At 36.3% G+C, this 23772-nt stretch overlaps 2 protein-coding genes across 5 annotated transcripts; one reads left to right on the top strand and one right to left on the bottom strand.

Annotated features, from left to right (window-relative positions):
• The first annotated feature begins 700 nt into the window (after positions 1-700).
• SrpRalpha (signal recognition particle receptor alpha) lies at positions 701-5731 on the top strand. Of its 2 annotated transcripts, XM_043428641.1 has the most exons (8): positions 701-985; positions 1527-1896; positions 2229-2264; positions 2865-3012; positions 3121-3259; positions 3597-4141; positions 4372-4786; positions 5336-5731. In XM_043428641.1, exons 1-8 carry the CDS (start codon positions 869-871, stop codon positions 5459-5461), a joined length of 1896 nt encoding a protein of 631 aa, XP_043284576.1. In that variant the 5' UTR covers positions 701-868; the 3' UTR covers positions 5462-5731. The 2 variants fall into 2 exon arrangements, with proteins under 2 accessions (XP_043284576.1, XP_043284577.1); XM_043428642.1 differs by lacking the exon at positions 2229-2264 and having other exon boundaries at positions 704-985.
• On the bottom strand, positions 5542-22476 carry Rh50 (Rhesus blood group-associated glycoprotein Rh50). 3 transcript variants are annotated; one of them, XM_043428651.1, is made up of 11 exons: positions 22337-22476; positions 22083-22215; positions 21244-21297; positions 13797-13983; positions 12667-12817; positions 12259-12406; positions 11850-12068; positions 8950-9032; positions 8374-8517; positions 8099-8264; positions 5542-6491 (listed from the first exon to the last, which is right to left on the bottom strand). In XM_043428651.1, exons 1-11 carry the CDS (start codon positions 22343-22345, stop codon positions 6331-6333), a joined length of 1455 nt encoding a protein of 484 aa, XP_043284586.1. In that variant the 5' UTR covers positions 22346-22476; the 3' UTR covers positions 5542-6330. The 3 variants fall into 3 exon arrangements, with proteins under 3 accessions (XP_043284586.1, XP_043284587.1, XP_043284588.1); XM_043428652.1 differs by having other exon boundaries at positions 13797-13974; XM_043428653.1 differs by lacking the exons at positions 21244-21297; positions 22083-22215; positions 22337-22476 and adding an exon at positions 17148-17395.
• Positions 22477-23772: the final 1296 nt, after the last annotated feature.

The raw sequence follows: 23772 nt of genomic DNA, 5'->3' as shown, positions 1-23772 counted from the left end.
AATTCACCTAGTCAAAAATGACCGAAGGAAAGTTTTTATATACTGTGTGTTTCTTGAAACAATGTCATTCATACATTAGACATCCAAAAGAAACACTAGCATATAGACTACAAAATTAAATGATTGATTTGATTTGTATATTACTATTTCCATCGTTGGAACTTTTGTTCCGAACAATTTATACGAATCGCTTATTATATATTCTTCAAAAGTTAAATTATTTAAAAAAATCGTTTATAATTTAGTTATTTAACCACTATTATATCATATAAACTCATAAATTATAGTGGAAAATGATAAGAATTAATGAATCTTTTTGACAAAATTGTTGTGTTTTCTTCGTTAAAGTGTGAAGCTATCATTGCTCGTTTTTTATTCTAAAATTTCCAAGCGCGCTCATCGTTCCATGTAAAAAATCTATGTTCTCTGGTAAAACTTGACGCCAAAAGATCGCGCTACTTTAATATTCCTAAATCTTTTTTCCAGCTCTTCTCGTAACCTTCGTGCACTTGGCCGGTGATAAATTACATATTTAAATTTCTGACTTTTTTTTAATCGTTTGTCAGGGGCTCTTATCCTCTGACGAAGCGTTGATTTCGAGATCCCGACAATCATCGTCGTCGACAAGAACTGTGGATGTTGATAAATGATTTAACTTCAAAAAAGTGTCAGAAGCCTGCAATTAATCAGCCAAGTTCACAGAGGTCTTTCTGTAGTCAACTTCCGGAAATCTGACGTGTACAAAAGTCAAACAGCAACACGCAGCATCAGCTGTTAGGTTAGAAAACACAGGAGCTCTCTCTATTATCGTTTTTATTTTGTTTTTCTTCTAAATATACTGTAACTTCGAGCAACAAGAACCGAAAAGATGCTGGATTTGTTCACGATATTTAGTAAGGGTGGCATCGTCTTATGGTGCTTCCAAAGTACTTCACAAATCTTTACCCCAAGTGTTAATGCATTGATACGCAGTGTTATTCTACAGGTGAGCAATTACACCGTGGTTTTCTCTCTACGCCCTTCAACATATCTATATATTACCTGCGAATATTTACGAACGTAAATTTTTATTAATCATTTTTACTACTCTGGTTAAACGAAACTTATCATACTGTATTATGTACGATGACTTGTCGATCGATCTACCACTTAATAATAATTCAATTATGAACGTTCGCGAAAGGTTTCTGTAACGTACAATTAACATATGCTTATATAAAATCGAATATTTCGGAAAAACGAAGTTTTTATTTCGTATCAGACAAGTTAGCTATCCTTACTCCGAGTCCATAAAGTTATCATGGAATGGTTCATTGGTAGATTTTAAAATTTTTTAATGAATATCAATTTTAAGAAATGGTTCTGCATTGAAAATTGGGATCTCTAAACCTTACAAATGGGATTCAAAGTTTACAGATATTCGAAGATCATAAATGTGCAATTTCATCCAGAAATTTTTCTGGATATTTTTTATTTTTATTAATGAAATGAAATTTTATATAAAAAAAATGGGTATTGTATTTCAGGAGCGTTCTGGCAACAATATATTCGATCATGATTCACTGCGGCTACAATACAAGCTTGACAATGAATTCGAACTGGTATTCGTTGTCGCTTATCAAAAAATATTGCAATTGTCATATGTAGATAAATTCTTGAATGATGTGCACTTGGAATTCAGGGATCGTTTCAAAAATGAATTGCAAACATCTCAGTGGTTCTCGAATTATGATTTTCATGATGATTATGAAAAGATCCTTGTTTCTGCTGAACAATGGGGCAAACAGCAGGCAAAAATGCCCAGACAAATGCGTACCTTCGACGAAAGTCTCAAGTCCAAGAAAACTGTAGCTAGTATGATAGAGAGAAAAGACGATAAAGATACAAAAAAACAAGGTGTGTATTTTTGTATGCTGAGGATTTTTTTACGATTACGTTGAAGTTTAAAGCATCTTAATACAGTGAAATTTCTCTCTCCACATTTCCTATCTGAGGAAAGAATTAAATTATTATCTTTCAACACTCATCATTAAGTTGTGATAAAAACTTATTTCCACGGCTTGTAGAAGCGAACAATCAAAAATAATGAGTATAGATATAAAAACTTTTCTTCTACTCTACTGACACAAACTTCAATAGTATTTTTTTTCTGTGTGCTTTTATGGAACTTCAATTAAATGTGCTTTTGGTAATCGATGTCTGGAAGCTTTTGGTTCTTCTGCTTCCAGGGAAAAAGAAAAAAGGGCTTGGAGAGGATAACTGTTGTGAGTTTGGGATTCTTCTTTGCTTGCGGTTCGAACTTTGCACACTAAATCACTTTGCACGCTCTTGTTTCTCAATTTTCATGTTTTACCTCACTTTAAAATACGTCAGTGTCGAGGCATTTTTTTTTAATTTGTCTTTGTAATAGTTTATTGACAAATAATTTTTATTTTTCCATGTGAATTTCAGTAATGTTTTAGACCTCAAGCATTAAAGAAACGAAAATTTCGGTTGATGCATCAATTTTTGTTTGTAGTATTTGAACTATATCACAGAATATCTTTTTTTTTACCTTAATTTTGAATTATATGATATTATTTTATATGATTATTTTGGTACCTAAACAACACTGATATTTCATTATCTTACTTTCATAAAATGCCTGATTACACGTTATTCACGTTGTAATTTTATTTTATGGCTTTACTAATCCATATTTTATATCCATCATTTTGATCTGCCTATTTGCAAGAATATCACCATTAATCAACCAAAAAGTCTATGATTAAGTTTGATTAAAATAGTTTTGTTTTTGCTTGGAGCTTGATGATGAATTTTTATTGCTATAACGTTTGTATTAACAAACATTTTGTTGCATTTAGTAAAAATACAAGAACCTCCGAAATCGGAGGCAGTAATAAAAGAACCGGTTATCGAAGAAAATGGCGATGCAGAGTGTGACGTATTTCTCGCAAATCGTTTACGTCTTGCACAAAAAATGGGAGGACCAAAGAAGAAGGCTGACAAGCAGTAAATAATTTTTGATTCATTTGATTTTCTTTCATCACTGAATTATTTAAATTTTCATTTCGTTTTTATAGTGAATTTCAAATGTAAAATATTTTTATCATTTTTCAGAAAAAGTCCAAAACCTGAAAAAGTTGGAAAGAAACCTCGGGTCTGGGAGCTTGGTGGAACTAACAAAGACTTGGCAAGCCTTGAACGTACCAAGGACAGACCTGAAGAGGCCGGGGAATATGTGCAAGCCGATACGACGGTGAGGGATTTAATCCAATTACGAAATTAGTTTTACACCTCTCTTTTTTTTTGTAACAGCGGAAACTTAAAAAAAAAAATTGAAAGACGTGAATTTTCTTAGTACAAAATAGTAACACATGGAAATATTTCTCTTTGTCTATTTATTGTTCCTTCCGTCAAATATTTTGGACCTCGAGTGAAAATCTAAAAAAATCAACTTACCATAATCGATACATTGAAAATATTACACGAGGCAATTAAAAAGCCTTGAAATACGAGTTTTCACGTCCAAAAACTTGGAAGGAATGGTGTGGTTTGGTGAAAAGCTAACATTCCCTTTTTTGATTTATTTACAGTTAATCGGCAAAATGAAAGGAGGTATTCGTGATTTAGAAGTGGAGAGTTCGTCCGAGGAGGAATACGAGGAGGAACATAATCAAGAGATGCAAACCACGAAACCTCAAGCTGTGAAAAAATCGAGCGGTATGTTCTCGATGCTGAAGGGTTTAGTTGGCAACAAGTCTTTGAAGCACGAGGACATGATTCCGGTACTGGAAAAAATGAAAGATCACTTAATCGCAAAAAATGTAGCTGCTGACATTGCCGTTAAACTTTGCGATTCAGTGCGAGCTAAGCTCGAGGGAAAAGTTCTTGGAACTTTCGACAGCGTCGCCAACACCGTTAAAACTACTCTTACCGAAGCACTCGTTCAAATACTGTCACCGAAAAGGCGCGTTGATATTCTCAGAGACGCTTTTGAGGCTAAGAAAAATGGTCGTCCTTATGTCATGTCGTTCTGTGGTGTTAACGGCGTCGGTAAATCAACTAATCTCGCGAAAATTTGCTTCTGGCTCATTGAAAATAACTTTCGCGTTCTCATTGCCGCCTGCGATACATTCCGGTGAGTTTTTATGGAAATAAAAAATTATTCACTTTTGTTATTCATTAATTGTCAACGTTTTGTTTTGTTTTGTTTTTTTTTTTTTTTTTTTTAAATATAAGTCAAATTTCTTAAGAAACAAACACTTGCAAAATTGTATGTGAAGTAGGAATTGAAATAATTCTTTATGCTCTAAAAGCATCGATTAATGCGTGAGTAATTTCGAAGCTTCTACTGTCTTTTCGATTCAGAGCTGGTGCCGTTGAACAGCTCAGAACTCACATGCGCCATTTGAATGCTCTTCATCCGCCTTCTAAGCACGGGAATTTGACGATGGTTGAACTTTACGAGAAGGGCTATGGGAAAGATGCTGCTGGAATCGCCATGGAAGCGATTAGATTCGCGAAAGACTCAAAATTTGACGTCGTTCTTATCGACACCGCTGGAAGAATGCAGGACAACGAGCCGCTCATGAGAGCACTCACGAAATTGATCAAAGTCAATGAACCCGATCTTGTTCTCTTCGTCGGAGAAGCTTTGGTCGGAAACGAAGCTGTTGATCAACTCGTTAAATTCAATCAGGCACTCGAGGATTACAGCAATTCTACAAATCCTCATATCATCGATGGTATCGTCCTCACCAAATTTGATACGATCGATGACAAGGTGAGATCCCTTCACACTGAATTTTCATTTTCAAAAAGTGTTACAACTATAATCTTTGCTTTAGCATAAAATGTTATTCATTTGCCATGAAAACGTTCACTCGAACATCATTCACTTTGTTTTTTGATGTGGACATCTAATCGACGCGTAATAAAATTGCTCTTGATGAAAATTTCATAATGAAAATGATGAATAATGGAAAAAAACGGTTTCAGTAAATACAAAAAATATTTACTAAAACTTTTTGAATCATTTTGGTCTTGAATTTTATATGTCACGTGAATTCGATTTCATCACGAGGGAAGTGACATCAATTTTTTGTTCGAAATAAAAAAATTCGAATATCTTGAAATTCAATGCATCAAGTAACTATTAAAATGGTTGGAGGTAAAAATTAAAGAAGTTGAAGAGGTTAAAGAAACTAAATTGATTACTAAGATGAAAAAAATGTAAATGTCTCATGAATTGAGTTTCCGGCAAAGTGAAAAAGTTTTTATAGTTCCATCTCAGGACGACCCTGTTTAAGTCAGCTTTTAAATATTTTTTCAGGTAGGTGCAGCCATATCGATGACCTACATAACTGGGCAGCCAATCGTATTTGTGGGAACGGGTCAAACGTACACCGATCTCAAATCGCTCAACGCAAAAGCTGTCGTACATGCTCTTATGAAATAATTAAAACCTGGGCTGTTCGTGAAACGGGAAGAGAAGCAAAGGAGACAAAAAACGACACGTGCAAAATAGAACGAAAGAGCTATTTGTCGTGTAGTTTGTATTTATTGTATACATATATAGATTGTTTTATTCAGATGAATTTTATAGAAGACACACTCAAAATTCCAACTATTAAACTCTAAATATTTAAACGAAATTTCGTTTGAGGGTTTCTGGTTTGTATATTTACGAGAAGAAATTAAATTGGACGGTATCGAATTTCTCCAATCATTCAAGATATTAAAAAATTCAATTCCCTGTTACAAATCGTTTTATTTATCTACAATCACGCATGGGTCTCTGTAACCGAGAGTTTGCTTAGATCTTTGAAATTTTGGGTACCGAATATAACTATTTGTGAGCATCATTGAACTGCGAGTTTCCGAGGCTCCAATCATGTCATTATGTATAATTCAAAAATATTCTAAAATTACTCTTTGAGACAATGATGAGAGTTATCGATTTTATCTAATTTCAAGAAAATAGTTCTTGAAATTCATGCAATAGCATATATTTCCAAAAGTCTTCCAGACCCATCGTGATACGTTTAGCAGAGAACGTCGCTGTTTCGAATAATTCTAAAAAAAAAATCCACTTTCTTTTTCTCCGCAATGTTAATCGCTCTCGATAATAAATTTAAAAATTTTGAAAAAAAAGAATATTCTTTAAAATTGTTTTTTCCACCCGTGGGATAAGTAAAAATTTGGAAATCGATATCGAATAATCGTCGGCAAGAATCGCAGCAGCAAATTCAGCATTCGAATGATAATGAGGATTTGAAAAAAAAAAATGGAAATGGCAATGTTTAAATAATATTTGATGGAATCTTTTCATAAATGGGCCATTGGCATTTGGTCGACGACGCTGGAACTTCCTCCATGATTTTTCGACATTTCGTGAACACTTTCGTCTTCGATTTCCCAGTGCACGCTGTCATCAAAGCGGTGCTCCTCGCTTACTGATCCACAAGCCTCTATGCGCATGATGAAACCTTTGTGTAAAAACACAAAATAGAGGTCAGCCGGTTGAAAAACGTCGACGAATTCTTTTTTACGTCTTCTCATTTTACTTTTTGTTTTTTTTTTTTTTTTTCATTATGTCGATTAATTCGATAATAATTTCGAAACAAAATCACAACTTTCAATAGAAAATAAAATTCTCCTCTACAAAACAATACTCAAACCCATATGGACGTATGGTATATAATTATGGGAAACTGCCAACAAATCTAGCATAGAAATATTACTGAGATTTCAATTAAAAACTCTAAGAATAATGGCAAATGCGCCGTACTATGTGAGCAATAAAACTACGCAATGATCTGAAAACACCATATGTTCAATCAACCATTCAAGAACACAGCAGGAGATACACACAAAGACTCCAAAAACATCCAAATGCGCTGGCTCGCAAACTTCTCGATCGAACCAATGAAACAATAAGACTGAAACGGACAAAGCCTCTCGACCTGAGTAATTAAGCAAACGAGTAATAGAAAGAAAAAAATATAAGATCATCGAACGCAAGCGAGCATTCATCGCTATATGGAATACCAGCGGGCTATCTATTGTAATCTTAAAGGAAAACCGACAAATTTAATCGGACAGCACAATTACTGAATGTTCCCCACGGAACAGATTGTAATTTATAATATTGTCAATAAATTTTTTTTTTTTTTAATTCGAATCAATACCATGTAACTTAGCATTATCATGAAAATGAATGATTTTTATGGGTGAGTCAATTTTGGTTTTAATGATGATGGTTTTAAGGTAACTCCTGTACTGCATGCTATTCAAATGAGTGCTAAATTTTCAAAACGCTTTTAGACCAAGTTCAACGTACAGATTAAACTTATTGTTAGTAGATATGTATTCAAGCATATTTTATTAACGTGAAAAAATATTGAAAATGATAGTTTTGCAAAACTGTCAACCGATAGATGCAAATTTCCATGACGACACATTTTCACAGGTATTTTTCAAAGAATCATCTGTATTTTTTAACCGGTTTTATTGCGCCAGGTCTCATTTTGTTCCTCAACCGATCCTCTACGAATTCACCACGTACATTTTCCTTTAAACTCATTCCTTCAGAAATTATGAATGAACAAGTTTTTTCACTTAATGAACAATTAGCTGCAACAGTGAAACGATCAAGTTAAAAAAACAACTACATGGTGGATCCATAGAGGACCGGTTGATGAACAAAATGAGACTTGTTTCAATAAAATCGATGAAAAAACGCAGATAATTCTTTGAAAAATACCAGTGGAAATGTGTCAGCGTGGAAATTTGCATTTATCAGTTGATGGTTTTGCAAAACTAGCCTTTTTAATATTTTTACATCTTAATAAGATTGAGATCTTATTATCTTTAAGGTTAAGATTATTGAAAATTTAGCACTCATTTGACTAGCATGCAGTACAGGAGTTACCTTAAGAGGTTTTAGAAGTTGCGGTAAAGACAGAAAAGTCACTGAAATGCAGGTTCCCATTCGAATCAAACTTAAGGAAGTTTTTGTTTGTTCATCTATTGATTCTCTTATAGCTGACTTTTGACTAATGTTTTTTGTCGCGGAAGAAGAATCTTCTCTCACCTGTAATCAGGCCGGACACGAGTGCCATCACCAACGTAACAACCAACGTGAGAAGTTGATATCCAGCTTGAGCTTGTGCACTTCGATCAAGACCTGCAGTTATTCCAACGTTATCTGTCAGCTCGGCTAAACGATTACCGGACTTCGGAGCTCTGGCTGGAAAAATCTGTCAATGGATGGAATTACGATGAAGAAAAAGTGGCGAATACGACGAAAACATAGAAATTTGCCAAGTATTTGAAATTGGAAGTTTGAAATTTTTGTCAAATGCACACCTCGTACAATGAATCGTTGTAATTTTCCTCGTCAGCCAAACCCGCCATCAACGCACCAAATAACCCAGCCAAAACCCCCGGCATTCCGTGCAAATTATGAACCCCGCACGTGTCGTGTATCCTCAAATATTTTTGCATCAGAGGCTGGGAGAAACGAAACATTTTTCAAATTTTTTATCGTCACGTTCTTAATCATCCTAAATTAATAATCAAGTATTCCAAAACTAGCATAATCATTTTCATTTTCCATTACTTCACAATCGGACTGTTCGGCAGTCTCGTTCGTCGAAAAATTTTCATTTTTATTTAATTATTCAATTTTTTTCTTCTTTGACAGTTTCCAGAAATACTACGATGAACTCAAATTACTCAATACAATTTTTTTTTTCTAGAGCTATGCTCGAATAAAGAATTTGAACTGAGAATTTTTTCATTGCGAATCACTTCGAATGCAAGTATTTTTCCTAAAAATACGGTCATCAAATTACGTTTGAAGGATGAAATTCCTTTACTTGAAACTTCTTGGCATGTTTATTGAGGCCGAAGCGGATTTTTTTTTCGTTTTTCTTCATTTACCGTTAAATATTTGTAACCCAGGACGCTTATAAGACCCGCCAGACACCCTATGACCAAAGCACCGATCGGTTGGCACATCATACCTGCGAACAATTCATTCTTACACTTTGGAAACCATACAATTTCATTGAAAAATCAGGATTCAGACGCATTTCATGATACCTCATGTCATCCAGGTTTACAAACCCAAAACAAACTTTTCTGAAGTATAGTTTTTTTCAGCCACATTTGTACCACTGCGATGGGTGCCCAAATATTTCTTTCACTCCGTTTCACAAAACGATCCCGTCATCTTGGGATATAAATTTTTTTATTCTTTTCGTTAATAACACGAGTCTAAAAAAAATTTTGTTCTTTGTCCTAAAGTTCATTTCATGACTTTCTGGTTATTTATGTACAAAGACGAAGAAAAAATACCCTCATTTCATATCAAGTTTGCTTTTGTGATAGTTATGATAATAATATTGATTTTCAAGTTTCCATAAGAATTTTAATTAATTTTAATACATTCAAAAATACTTCGTGATAAAAGTGGGGCTCTTACATTCACACAATGTCTCCAGATGGTACTCGAGTGATAAATAAAAATCAGGTGAATGTTTTCGCCAAGATAATAAAAATTGAAATCACTGATTTTCAATATTATCGTTCAAACGTTTTTCTGGATACAAAAGCCAACTTTTTCGTGCCGTATAATTTTTTTTTCGTTCCAACATGATCCAATCTACCAAAATTTCATAGTTAAATGTCAATGTCAAATTTTGTGTTGACTCGTGTAATCATCGTTTAAAATAGATTAAGATGTCTTGTATTCAAAGCCATGGAGAATCGTACTTGCAAACAAGAATTTAAAAAAGAACTCGTCGTCAAGGGAGGAATCTGATATAAAAAAAACGTGTTCCGATTTCATAAAAAAAAGTGAGGTGAAGCAGCTTGTGTGCTCTTTATATTCTGTAGAATACCAATCCTCATTTATGAAATTACTCGTTGATATTCGAATGAAAGTCAAATAAATTCATTTTAAATCACTCGCTGCAATATTTCCTTCGTTTGTTTTCCGTTTACCGTGTTGCAGAATTAGGGGAGACCGGGGCAAAACGGGATACCTAAGGAAATATTGAACTTCTCAGGAATTTGAAACGCTCCGTCTATTTTTTACGTACAAAAACCAAGAAATGTACTGAAATTTTTTTCAATTTAAAAAAAAAAAAATTTCTAGGGTAATTTTCCTCAAAAATTTGTGAAATTTTGTTTTTTATAATTTTCATTCAATGTACCTTGGGTGCGTTTTCATTTTATAAAAGTTTGTATTCTTCATTAACCGAATCATGGATTCAGTGTTAAAGTTGTGCGGAGTGGGCACATGATTTGTGTGCAGGTGTGAGCACAGATGATAGTCCGCCAAAATAAGGAGCTGTGGCAAAGTGGCCACACGAGGTTATTTCTTTTTTTTTTAATTCAAATTTCATTCAATTTCACCGTACATTCGAGATATCTAGTCAAAATCGTCCGTAGAGCATTTTTTTCGAAGGGAAGTCCCCTTTGCCCCATCATTTTTTTTGACAGAATATGAAAAATTACTGTGAAAAATCAATTTTTTAACATAGCAGTGGTTGACAACACATAAGGGAGTATGGGGCAAAGTGGCCCACTTAAGGAATTTAACGAGTTTTGTCGGTTAGGACATGGTCATTTACTTATTTTTATGTCCCAAAAATGATTCCACCTCCTTATTTCTCGAATTTTGAGAAAAAAAAATTTTGGGGCAAAGTGGCCACCCCCTCAAATGCGGTGAAAATCGATAATTGTCACTTCTCATTAAATAGACGTTGTAATTGACTGTCCCCGCATGGAACATGAAAGGCTGCGATAAAACGAAAAGAAACGAGGCATTGTAGGGACCCTCTTTTGATGGGATGAAATAAAAATTAGTCAGCATATACTTCGATAAATTTTGTTATTACCCGTGGCAAAACCCCGTTCTTATCGGGCAAATATTTGGAAAACCGCCATTATCACGAGTCCGTCGTATCGCGCAAAATCTAGTGAGTAAGAAAAAAAAGATGATCAAAAAATAAAAATTCTTGTCTACGGAGGACGTTGCTTGTATTTTCTGCGATCAACTTTATTCGCATTCCTCCGAAAACTGGATTCGTTGCGGAACGTGCCTAACTAACCTTGTGTGCAGGTGTTGATGAAGATGAAGTCAGTTATAAGTGCGATTTTTGTCAATCAAAATAAAATAGACATTTATCAGTAATTCGCAAAATGCTTCTCACCCTCTGCTTCAAATAGCTATAAATTTCTCAGAAAACATGGAATTCTCAGTGATCCTGTGCCCCAGAAATCGGTATTCCGTGAGTGGCCACTTTGCCCCAGAATTCAAAATTAATTTTCGGACAAATATAGAAGTAGAGAAAAAAAAGTCAAAAAAATTTCCCGAATTTTTCGGGTATCCCGTTTTGCCCCGATCTCCCCTAATAATGTCGAACGAGGCTGAACGAGTTATTTTGTAGAAAAGTAAAAACACGTAAAATTCACTTTCATATTTTAAAAAATATGAATCGTTTCATTGTATTCACCCTTTGCAATGCAGGGTGAAAAATCGATGTGTGCAGAAACAGTTAATCCCTCGATTTTGAATTACTTTTCGACGGATTTTTCGTCGCTCCAAGTGATAAATTGTTGGTTTCCGTTTCATCGAAAATCGTTCATGTGCTATGGGGTGAAACTTCACAAAACCACCTTTTGAAATGAATCTATTTTATTTCACCTCTAAATCCCATTTTTACGGTGATAAAAAAACGTGAGTTTGGAAAACTGATCGTTTTCTCTCTGAGTTTAGCTAATGAATTTTCAAAGGTGAAAAAAATAACAGTGCCGAGGACGGGCGTAATCACCTGCGGCAGTTCCGATCGCGACACCCCCGGCCAATGTCGAGTTTTGTACATGGACCATGTTGAATTTATTGTTTTTAGTTACGAGAGCGGAAGTTGCGAAAGCGATCACGCAACTCGCAGTTAGTGATAGTAGCGTATTAATGATCGCGCGTTGTTGATCGTCCCCGTGAAGCGAAGCGCTGTTGAACGATGGCCAGAAAAGCCATAGAAAAACGGTTCCTGTTTGCAAAATAACGTACTCATCAATATTATCTTCGAACGTATATGAAAAGTAAAGTAAATTTATCAATTTCTGTCTACGAACATCAACACCGATGATTTTAAAATTAAACAACATTTTTGCATCTCATTATACATTATATTTATCACGAACAATATATAAATAGCGTAATAAATACAAAAATCTTACCAATCATAGCGAAAATGTCGGATTGATACGTTGCTCCTTCGAGATGATGTTCCTTCGGTTTGTGTTTTAGACCGAAGGCTAAACTCGCAGCCAAACCGAAGTAAGCTCCAAACACGTGGACGTACATGCTGTCGCCTGCGTCAACTGCCTAAAACAATGAGAATAATTTCGATTTCTATATAATAGTTAAAACGAGCAACGTCTTGTTACGAAAATTTACGAAGCTCTCTGGAACAAAATAGATCGAAACGAGCTTCGAAGTTTGTTTTTTTTTTTTTTTAAATTAAAATTTCTGTAAAACCGTGGAGTTACACCGCTCAAGTTAATCCGCTCGTTTATTTTCATTGTTTCATGATCTGGTGCAGGCTGGGAATTAAGAAATTGATTTTTGGCACACCGTTTACGTACCATAAAATAATGCTCCCCGATGTACTTGTTCAACGTGTACAGGATCAGTTCGATTACTCCCATGGAGATGAGCTGCATGTACGTAGTTTTTCCAAGTAGAGCACCCATCGAGATTAACGGAGCAGCTACAGCCACATCAGCGCTCAAGAGCCTGAACTCCATTTTATCCCCAACGAGGATAAAAGAGAATCGGAAGAAGACGATTAATCATCCATTAGCTTGTTCTTTTGGCAAACGATATTCCCATCAACCATGTTCCATATATCAGTCAGATTGATGGAACTCGATACGATATTTGATATTTCATAAAAAGGAAAATACTCCGAATTCTGACATTCGAACTGATTCGCCGAATCCATTTTCGTAATCGATTTAGAGAAATCGATTTCCTTAATATTTTTGAGTTTTTACAATACATTTTCGTCAACTTTTATCAGTAATTCGTAATCAGTTTTTAATCAGTCTTCAATTTATTCTGATTTCTTTTAATTTAAATTTTTCTAGTGATTAACGATTTTTATTTTTATAATTATCATTGTTTTTCAACTTTTAAGGTTCTCGGTACATCCTAGAAAATTTTCAAAGTGGTGTTATTAGAAATGAGCTGAATTGAAAAAATTTTTTTTTTTTTTGTAATGGAAAGAAAGAATAGAAAGCGAAAAGATCCCATTTTGGAAATTTCAAAGAACTTTTGTAGAAAATGTCAAAGTTTTTTATGGAGAAAAGAAAAAAATAAAAAAAAGCAATCATCAATTTTTTTCGCGAAAGTACATTCGAAGACAAAACTTTAGAAACAAAAAACCTCCCAATGAGTCAATTTTCGAAAGCGTTACGTCACTTCGAACAAAAATAACGCCATTTAAAAAAAAATTCATAACTATTTTTGGGTCGGGAAAAAAAATTTGATAAAATTCTGAAAAATTTCTTTAGTACAGTAGAAAAAGATATAAAAGTTTCCGCCAAATTGAAAGGGGTCGGGTTAAAAATATATTTGAGTAAAAATGAAAAGAAAAAATTTGTCCTCCCGTCCAATAAACCAGTCGCGACATGGGATTTTGTCGTAGAAAGTTTGGCTTTCGTTGCCGCCTGAATCGAGAGGAATTAAAGCAGGGAATAATTTGTATTCTCACCCTTCGAGTGACAGTCCAGCTTTTCCGTTGCTCCCGATGTTGAGGACTCCGTCGCATAACAAAGCGACCTGGACGAGTACAGCGCCGATGAGAAAGGTCAAGCCGACTGCACTTTGACCATATTTTCTCAGAAACGTCATCAGAAAGCCGAATCCGATCCATATCATCACGTGAACATCTTGATACACTTGATACGTTTAGTGACGTCATCGGGAAAGCGTATCGGGCGTGGAAGGATTGGAGGAAAAGAAACACGAGGCTGTTAGTTTCATGCGCGAGCACGTGCTATTATTAACAATTGAATTATTGATTTTATTAACGAGTGAATGTTTTATTGCCGGCAAATATTCTTCTGAGTTACAGGAGCTATGTGAGATTTGAAAATCATGGAGACTATCAACTCAAATAATAATAATCTAAATATTCGCCGCTCCAAATCTCCCCTCCAAAGTACAAATCCCCACTTTCGGTGGATGTACGAAATATTTCTCGCCGACAATTCTTCGCCTGTAATTTGTGATCACTCGTGCCGGGACCGTCAACCGATTACTTCACTTATAATCACGTAATCAAATCCCGGACTGGCCATCCTCGATTTTGGAATATAATTCTATCGTGTCATTATTGATTTTGATCATCGGAAGGAAATCGGGGTCCCGGGACGACAAAGCGAATTTACACCTCCTTACCAGATAAGTTTATTTATTTGTTCAAATGTATCTCACGATTTCATCCCGCTCGTCGATGGGAGAGTAATTACTATGTTAACATTCATGTACTTGATTAAGATTATATCAAATGTGAAATTATATTTCTACATCCTAATTTATATACGTTTTGTTCAATAAAATAATCCTCACCGATTTCAAACTTGAAATAAAAAAATTTGCTTATAGCTAGACAAAAATGAGGGGCCTGAATAAATGATGATATCGATAGCAATTCGAGCTTCGACAACCTTCCGATTTGGAGGGACCTAAACCCACATCTCTTCCTTCCATATGTACATTTCGTAAATTCAGGTCGTAAGTTAAAAATAAAAATGAAATAATTACATTGCGGAAATTAATGGCAGCAGGAAGTAACGTTCCATTTTCAAAAGTCTGCAAATTCGATACTGAAAAATTCAGAATCGCTAATAGAAGGATTAATTATTCGGAGATTGTCTGCCAAAAATGACATCAGGATCATTGATTTTTCTACAGCCAGAAAGAAGGATTGCCTTCCACACGTTTTCAAATTCTCCGACAAGATTATTTTAACGCGTGATTCTAAAGCTCGGAGGAACAGAAGAAAGATGACTTTGGAAACGAGATTGTTAATAATACAGGACAAATTAATACACAGTGAAGGAAAACTGAGGAAAGCAGACTTCTTGGGCGTTATCTCGGGCCAGGTCGAGGAGGAGCAAAAGTCTTCTGGCCTTAGAAGCGACAGCTTCGATGGTTGTTAACAGTGTTCCACGAAGTTGTGCTTTACGTCGCGGCGGGCTTCGCGTGGTAAGAGGAGAACGAAAATTACGAAGGAAAGAAAAAAGTCTGAAGAAGGGGTTGAAAGCGGACGAGCGAACCACAAACTCTCGTACTCTCTCTCTCTCTTCTCGTTATTCTCCTCTCATCCTTTCGAGTCCGGAATAAACGGGTTAAAGAGAGAAAAGAGAGCAAGAGGTGAGAGAATTTACATTGAAGACAACGCTCCACGGAGCGACAAGTTCTCTATACGGCGCTCTCTCTCTCTCTCTCTCTCTCTGTTTTCAAAACGACAAAAACCTTGACGTATTCACTCCCCGTTGTCGCTCTTAATTAAAAAAGTTAGTCAGCTTTCCTCGTACAGATGCAAGAGTTTCAGTACTACTCGGGGCACTATTCCCTCACGAGCATCAACGCCACTTTCATACTTGAGTTATCGTGTTGCAGATTAATGCAAACACACAGAGACACTCTTTGATTATCTCATCAGCCAGCTCGCCCGAATTCGGTCCGAATGGTCGTCACCTGCCAATTAGAATCTTTCCCGGCCGTATCATAAACTAATACGAGCATTCCCGCGCACAAAAATAAGACGTCCATTGGGCACTGGTTCTCCGAGATCGTAGAAACAAAAGATTTTTCTCATTTTTATTTGGCATTTTTTAATCGAGTTTCCGAACTTAGTATGCTTTTGTTTTTCATTGTCAGTTTTAAGTCTGCGTAGATGCTCGACACAAAAAACGTGTCGGTACCAAGTTCATTCCCATTTTGTTATAAAAATCATCATATGCTGCCAATGGTTTACAATAAAAATAACTAAAATCACGCTTTATAACAAAAGTATAGCATCTCAGACAAAAAAAGGTGAAGGGGATAAAGTGACCTTCATTTCTCACTCGAGGAATATTTTTTACAATTTTTTTTTTCAAGCCTCCCTTGAACAATGCCGTTTTTAGAGGATTTTTTAACTTCCGAAAATTAGCTGCACTTCTCGGAAGAGATTTTTTTTCACTTTTCGTGACGATGACATTAAACGGAATAAAAAAAACTTGGTTTTCTTTTTATATCAATTTTCACAAAGTTTCATTTTTCCTTAAAAACAATGATTTTTCGAAAATGTCAAAAGTTTAAGTTCATAACAAAGCTGTTGCAATATTTTCAGATTCTTCCTATACGTGGAAGTTTTTTTTGCTGTTTCACTTTGAAATCAACGGCAAGATGGTATTGAAATTTGAGAATGATGAGATTGGAGATGAAATGTCAAGAAAGACTTGAACTCGGTGTACGTACCGAAACTTTTGAGCGAGAGTGTAATTTTGAAAAGGCGAATTTGCTATTCTGCGACGAATATATTTTCAATTGAAGAAACCAACAGATGTTATGGGATCGAAAGATCGCGATTTGCGCAGAAAAAAGGTAGCGAAATAGAATAAACGAAAGATTTACTGCCTCAGATAAAAACAAAACGGCGAGTTGTTTTTTCCAACTTTCATAGGATGTTCGAATAAAAGTCCACGAGCGAACAGAACATCGTCAACAAAAATTCTTTCTTCCCGCGGGGACTCGTTCGATAAAATTTTCTCTACCCTTTGGAGTGCACTCGTGAGTAAATGTTTGAATGCTCAAACTCGGTTTTAGATGTTATCCAAGTGTACGGTTTCGTTGGCATTATCGTCTTTTGAGTAGGGACTTTATCCGACGTATTTGGCCCTTTTGCTTTCCTCTTGGTGGAGCCTCTAACTCGCGCTTCCATATCGTTTCGCTGTTTCCGAGCTTTGGGGCTCTCTCGCGAATACTCTCCGGGCGAGCACATACACACACACACACACAGCGCAAAGAAAAGAAGTTTAGCTGGGAGGGAAACGCGAATGGGAGCACTTACGTGTGTGCGTGACTGGAAGGTCATTCGGTTTTCCATTTAAATGGGGCGAAAAGGTGTTTTGTCCTAAAGCACCGTTCGCTGCTGATCCGTAATCGAATATAGCTAAAAATCCGGACAACAAAAAGCCCTGAATGAACAGCAGAGATATGCCCGAACTGAAACCGCTGCTCATCATTTTTCCCAACCGTTTCTCTCCCCCGCTGATATTTCCTGTGTCTTCGATGCTTTTTTCTTTTAACTGCCAACGAAAAACCGATAGAGTAATAAACAAATCACGTCAGGCATGCTCGAGCATGTCTTTCCGACTGAGCCATTCGACCCAAACTTATACAATCAGGTTTGCCAAAGAGCATTGACGTCACGAACAGCAGAAGAGAGGAGTATGAAGTTAAAAAGATTTTTAGTGTCAGATATGACACTGTTTGAATGGCTAACGAGGCTTATCTTGCTTTTCGAATATGTTAAAACATATATGAAAAGTAGATTACTGGAATTGCAAAAAATTTTGAACGAACCTTGTTTTCAGACGGACGAAATCGAGCCCCTGTCAATGGTATGTTCAAAGAAAATGTGTGTCTTTTCCTTTTAGTTTCGTTCTCAATTATTATTGGCCTGTTCATATCGGTGCGACATAAAGAGAAAAAATAGGAGAAACTATTGGGTTTATTTGCTTAAGCGATCAATGAATCGAAAGCAGCGAATCGATATTCTCCGTATTTGGCCGAAGCTTTAGTCGATTTCTGTCTGGTTTTGCTGTTTGCTGTCGCGTCTCTACCGTTCCCCTGACGTTGAGCTTCACGAGTGTAGCACTGCGGGGCGAGGTCATGGAGAGAGAATACAGAGCGAAATACTCTTCGAAATTTGAATACCGGAGATATCTATCTATCGGTAAAGTCTCTATATACACCTCTCTTCCTATTTCGCATACTCTCGGTGGAGCGACACAATGTGTATTATGCTGGGAAATCATTGAGCCACGTGGATGCCCGGCGATTGAGAAAGAGCAGTGAATACATATCGGGGAAACGAGAGAAAAAGAGAGATTTACGAGTAAGCGTTGGCGTATACGAAATTTACAGCTGTATTTATATCGACCAACACACTTTTCGGTCCAGCACGCGCGGAGAAATGTATACACGGCGATGTATCCGCGTATATACGGAGATTCGAATATAAAAGCCTCGAGCACAATAAAATGGACGAAATTCGTTCGATATTTTGTTTCTCCAAACATATACCTCGTTCGTTAATTTTTTGCTCTCTTCCGCTTCGTATATACCATTGAAAAAAAGTTACGACGAAATGCATCCGCGCCACTCTTTTTTCCTCCGGAAATATCGCGTATGCTTCTCCGTCATCTTCCTTTTTTCTTCGCGTTTTACATCGCTCAAGCTTCCGCTCGCTATTGCCCATCAGTTATTAACAACACTGCATGGATTCCTAGCAAAATGCCACTCGAATATATCTCCGCAGTCAATGTATAAACATTTGTAACATATTTCCATAAAACTTTGACACATCTTCCTGTATACGTACGCCATGCAGCCTCCTCGCATACGCACGGAGAGACTTTTATAGCAAAAATGACTATGTTTTTATAGTAACGTCGAACCATGTCGATGTTATAATAATAATCGCTACAGAGTGTATCAAATAATGCAAAAGTTTGGGGAACCATCACCGCAGTCCATAGTAAATAACGCGCTGTACTATATAAAAAATGAAGACCGAGCGAATTTTTATTAAAAACATAGTAAATAATGAAATGATTTGATGAAAATTTAGGAGTAGCAATGGTTTCTCTGTGCTGATATACGAAAAATTGCATAGTTTCGTATTTTCCCTTTTACAGCGCTGAATTTTGCTCAATAACATGGCAAAATTAATGCGCCCACCAATTATGTGAGGCGTTGCGAGTGTAAACATGAAAATTAACTAGTTGCACGTGGTAAAATTTCAAGCAATCGCTTCGTTCACAAGCGGACTTAGTCAAGTAAATCTTTGTCGAAACAGTGCAACTCGACAATACAAACATTTTCGACATTTCACGACCAATTTGTCCAGTCCAATTCACCAATTTTTAACTTTTCTCCAATGACACGAGTGACATTCGGATATCGATGCATCGTTCGATGTAAGAATGTCACAGACCTACATTTTTCCTGTCGTACATAGTAAAATTAGAGATAACTGCTTTCGACATCAAAATTACTATGCACTTTGGTGAAATGTAATAGAATGGTGACATCCAACAGCGCTGCTATAACAAATTTTTCTATGAATTCATCCGAAATATTCGTATAAAAGTCTCTCCGTGCACTAATATACGAGGTAGTTCCGCATGCTCTCACATAGAAAAGATCCATAAAACAATACATCGATGTCGACAAGAAAATTCGAGACGTCGAGACATTCTGGTTTTCTACATTCCACTCGATAATTACTTACAAAGGTACAAGACTTTGGAGCTACGGGAAATAGTAACATCAATATCGCGGGGCTTTTATACCCTTCATTTTCCATTTTTGGGTGCATTTCATCGCACTCAAAAATATGTTGATACTCTTAATTTCCTATGTCTCAGAAACTTTCGAGAAAAAGTATGATCGCTGCAAAATAATGAGGAATATTGCAAAGTACGTAAAAGTTGTAGGCAGAATATTTTGGGTATATTATTGCGCGAATGTAACGCTTTAGAGAACGATCTGCGTGAGTTAAGCACGAGATTCGAGCTGCTCGCCCTTTTCTTTTCCTCTGAGGATGCAGTTGCCTGTTGTGAAGGATATCCCGTGGGAATGGAAGCTTATTGTGTTAAAGCCGCATTTAGACGCTATGTGCTGGTTGTTTTGTAAAGCCCTGAACCGCCAGGCTGAGCAAATAGGATCTTTAGGGAATTGGATACTTTGGCAGAGATGCTTAGCGCGTGAATAAAATCATTTATAAACAAAAGTAATTTAGTTTTTATCACCGGGAATAGCACTCCGGAAGGAGCGTAGGAACAGATGGTGGAATAAAATCGACTTCAATCTGATGGTCGCTTGGAATGCAATGGAAATAAGAATTAATTGATATCGGGATACCAATCATGAAAATACACCCATCAAGCGAATCAAAGAATTTCCTTTGTCGGATGATTTTGGAAATGAAGCTTTTGTGAAATGAAATATCGATCAACGTGTTAAGGAAACCAGATCAACGTCATCGCGTCCGGCTATATTGACGTTTCTACGCTCGGCCCTTTAATATAGCTCGATCGTCGATGAGAGAGGAAGGCAGAGATGTATTTAATTGCGTTATAAATAGCTCGAAGCTCCCTGTGTAAAACAAATTACTTTTAGTTTAATACGGGAGAGCGCGGTGAGACGAGCAGGTTGAAATCCAGAGTTAATAGTAGAAGCATTGTTCGACAGTTTGTCGCTCGCTCGCTTAAACTGTAAAAGGGAAAATTTAGACGCGACAGCATTTTCTATATGCATGTTCTTTTTTGCCAGAGAATTTCAAATTGTTTTTTGCTCTTTATACATCCAGACTAATGTTCAACGAGGAGAAAATATATCGTGTCATTAAACTTTTTAATCTATTAATTTTCTCGTTACTGAACGCGCTTCTCGCACGATTTTATTGACAAAACTTTGAAATACTTCGCTTTTTTGTTTAAGTCGAGGAAAGTGTGTTGATAAAAATGTCGATTGTTGGCTTCGAAATAATAAAAAATTTTGCGCCCTTTCAATTGCACTCTGCTGAATAAATGATGATTTCAGTTCAACTCATTGTTTTTTTGTCGAGCCACCTCATTCGCAGTTCACATCGTTTGCGAAAATTAGTAGGAGAAACAGCGAGATTCTTTGTTTTTTGAAAAAGAACCTGAAAAGATACTTTAGAGAGTTTAGTCAAAGTTATGGATTTTAAATCATTTATAAGTTTTCATTACTTTTGCGTCACGCTTCGCCATTGTTATTACACGCATTAGCGCAATCTCTAGTCGCCTTTTAATTAGTGTCACCACATTCATCATCCTCATTCCTGTTACATGGTTCAAGTTCGAATCCGTTATTATTGTAAAAAATGACATTTCGAAACAGCGACGGATACTCACTCGAGTAAATTCTCATGGGATCTTCCTCTTCCGTTGCATTGTCAGAATATTTTCCTGTATTCAAAAAAACAAATGTTGTTTTAGTTATCATACCCCGTGAACCGTGAGCGTACCCAGTGAATGAGTTCGAAGCATTTACTCGTCGCGGATTCAAAAGTAATTTGCGAAGTGATCACAATAAATCGATATAAAAATCTTTGATTTTCCCAGTAATTGCAAAATCCGGTTAGCAAGATATCACTTTAATCCGCAAAGTAGAAATTCAATAAAAAATAATCCTCAGATAATTGAACTTCGCAATAAAAAAACTGCTCATCGATCAAGAATTAAAACAGCATCCAAAATTGGTTGTCATCTCAGATATTTTTCGATATGAATTCGACCATCTGAACAAACGTGACGCGTGGATGAGATAAAACATTATTTTATGAGATTAAAATAGAAATTGAAGAGATCTCACAATCAGTGGGAAATTATCATCGGTTCAATGACCAGAAAGTTATCTCACTATTCAGTTTAATATCAATTTTAATGATTATCTCGTACTCTCGTGCTCTATATAGGTTTGTTGTAACTCGATACAGGTTTCACCATGGCAGAGCGTAAATTTAGCGAATACACATGTGCAGCAATAATGACGAGGAGTTTATACTAAATCGTGGTACGCCTCATTCCCCTTGAATCCGTGAATAAGTCGATCGTTAACAGACGAAAGGGCTTATGTGAAGAAACGCGAAGCTCTTGTTCACGTGGACGCGAAGCTCTTTAGCTGATTTCAAGTTCACATGTTTATGGTGGCAATGGTTTTATTACGTGTCCTATATAAGCATCGAACTCACCCGAAAGATTCGTCACGCGTTTGGCGTCGGCTGCGGGGCCATAAGTGGTAAATAGTCCCATTAACACGAGAATGAGTATTTGTAACGCAAAAAGCATCAAAATACTGCGATTTACGCCTCTCGAATGATTTACCTGTCAATCGTAAGCGAATTTCATCTCGATATCATTTTTTTTCAGTAAAATCTTCGTCGAGAAAAACTGCACAAAAATCGAACGACTTTTCTCATATTCGAATGGCAATGAAAAATCTTACCTTCGTCATTGTGGCTCGTTTTACGATTGGATTTCAGGTTGAATATTCGGTCCAATTATTTTTCACGTTTCAAATACCACTTTTATTTTAATATCAGTACGATTCTGTTTTATTGCTTCGAGATCTCAAGGGAAATTCACCCATGCACTGATCGCTCGTCAAGTCATAAATCACAGATTTTTATCTCACAATTGTGTTTCCCTTCCGAGTTGCACAAATGAACAATGTTTTTTTTATTATTATTATTTTTTTTATCGTTTGCTTGAAAAATCGCAATCACATATGCGTGCCTTTTTTTCACCGGACTACGCTCCTCGTATTAGTTCTCGTGTTTCGTCCTCGTGGTTATAAAAGTACAAATCACCCCACAGCGGATATACGCTATTTGGTTAATGCCGATGCCTTTGACATTACAAAGAGGATCGCGTATCGAGCCATCGCCGAGTGTACTCTCTGTGCATACTACATGTACTACTAACGATAAACGAGCTCAGGTCTTGGTAATATCTAGCACAGTTCTCTTTGTTTACGTATTCGAGGCCCTCCACTTCGAATGGACGAGTAAGTGGCCTTCTAAGTTTCGGCTGATCGCATTCCGATTCACCTGTAAAATCCCCAGGGCAGTTTACCTATTTTCCAATCGTTTTATCTACCTCCGATCCAATTTTTTTATCCTCTACGACTGTAAAGTGAAACTGATTGAACAACAGTTCTGTAACGAATTCAATATTCCGTGCGATTGAAATATCTCCTGTTTCGTGAAAATATCGATGGATGAAAAACTCCTGAAGGATAAATATGCATCGAACACAATTCCATTTAGTTCGACCGGAATATCGTGGATTCAATTGTTCCTTTGTTGTTGTCGAAAAAATTAAACCAATTGCCATTTGAAAAAATATAATTGTATCCACTTTTTTCGTCCAAATTTTCCATGCAGTGCTCCAATTCGTTTGGAAGTCAGTTGGTCAGTTCGGAAAAATTCTTTTTCAATGTCCTTCTCTCGATCTAAATGTACATTGAAAGTAATTTTTTTTTCATATTTCAGGAGGATCAAAATTTGCTATTTAATTTATGGACAGCTAAGTAGGACGTGGCTGCATAATGCTGCAGAAAAATTCTGATATACGCTGGTGAGTGAAGGTTACAGACCTACCCATTCCACCTGGAATGACCGAATAAGTTGGATGGATGTATTTTATGGTACCGCGCAGCGGAATAAAGGGAATATACCGAGTGAATACGCACGCTTTTCGCTCAATTTCTATCTCTCTTTTACAAGTCTAACTCTGATCCAGTGATCAAATCATACAAGAAACAATGTTAAGAGATCTGATTTTTGTTACAGTAATGGAAAGTACTCGATTCGTTCCAGATGTATTTTATTTTAATGAGACGACGATCATTCGCTGCGGACGAACGAAAATAAAAAATTA

The sequence above is a fragment of the Venturia canescens genome, chromosome 9, assembly GCF_019457755.1.
Source record: "Venturia canescens isolate UGA chromosome 9, ASM1945775v1, whole genome shotgun sequence".
Taxonomy (NCBI): Eukaryota; Metazoa; Arthropoda; class Insecta; order Hymenoptera; family Ichneumonidae; genus Venturia; species Venturia canescens.
This window is presented reverse-complemented; position numbering and strand designations above follow the sequence as displayed.

Excerpts from the sequence above, each read along its gene's own strand:
- SrpRalpha (XM_043428641.1), top strand. The coding sequence starts at position 869 with ATGCTGGATTTGTTCACGATATTTAGTAAGGGTGGCATCGTCTTATGG. Across the intron at positions 3,260-3,596 it reads ATGTGCAAGCCGATACGACG|TTAATCGGCAAAATGAAAGG; the intron begins GTGAGGGATTTA and ends ATTTATTTACAG. Across the intron at positions 4,142-4,371 it reads GCCGCCTGCGATACATTCCG|AGCTGGTGCCGTTGAACAGC; the intron begins GTGAGTTTTTAT and ends TTTTCGATTCAG.
- Rh50 (XM_043428651.1), bottom strand. Across the intron at positions 12,818-13,796 it reads GCTGGACTGTCACTCGAAGG|GCTCTTGAGCGCTGATGTGG; the intron begins GTGAGAATACAA and ends AATGGAGTTCAG. Across the intron at positions 9,033-11,849 it reads CGCGATCGGAACTGCCGCAG|GTATGATGTGCCAACCGATC; the intron begins GTGATTACGCCC and ends AATTGTTCGCAG.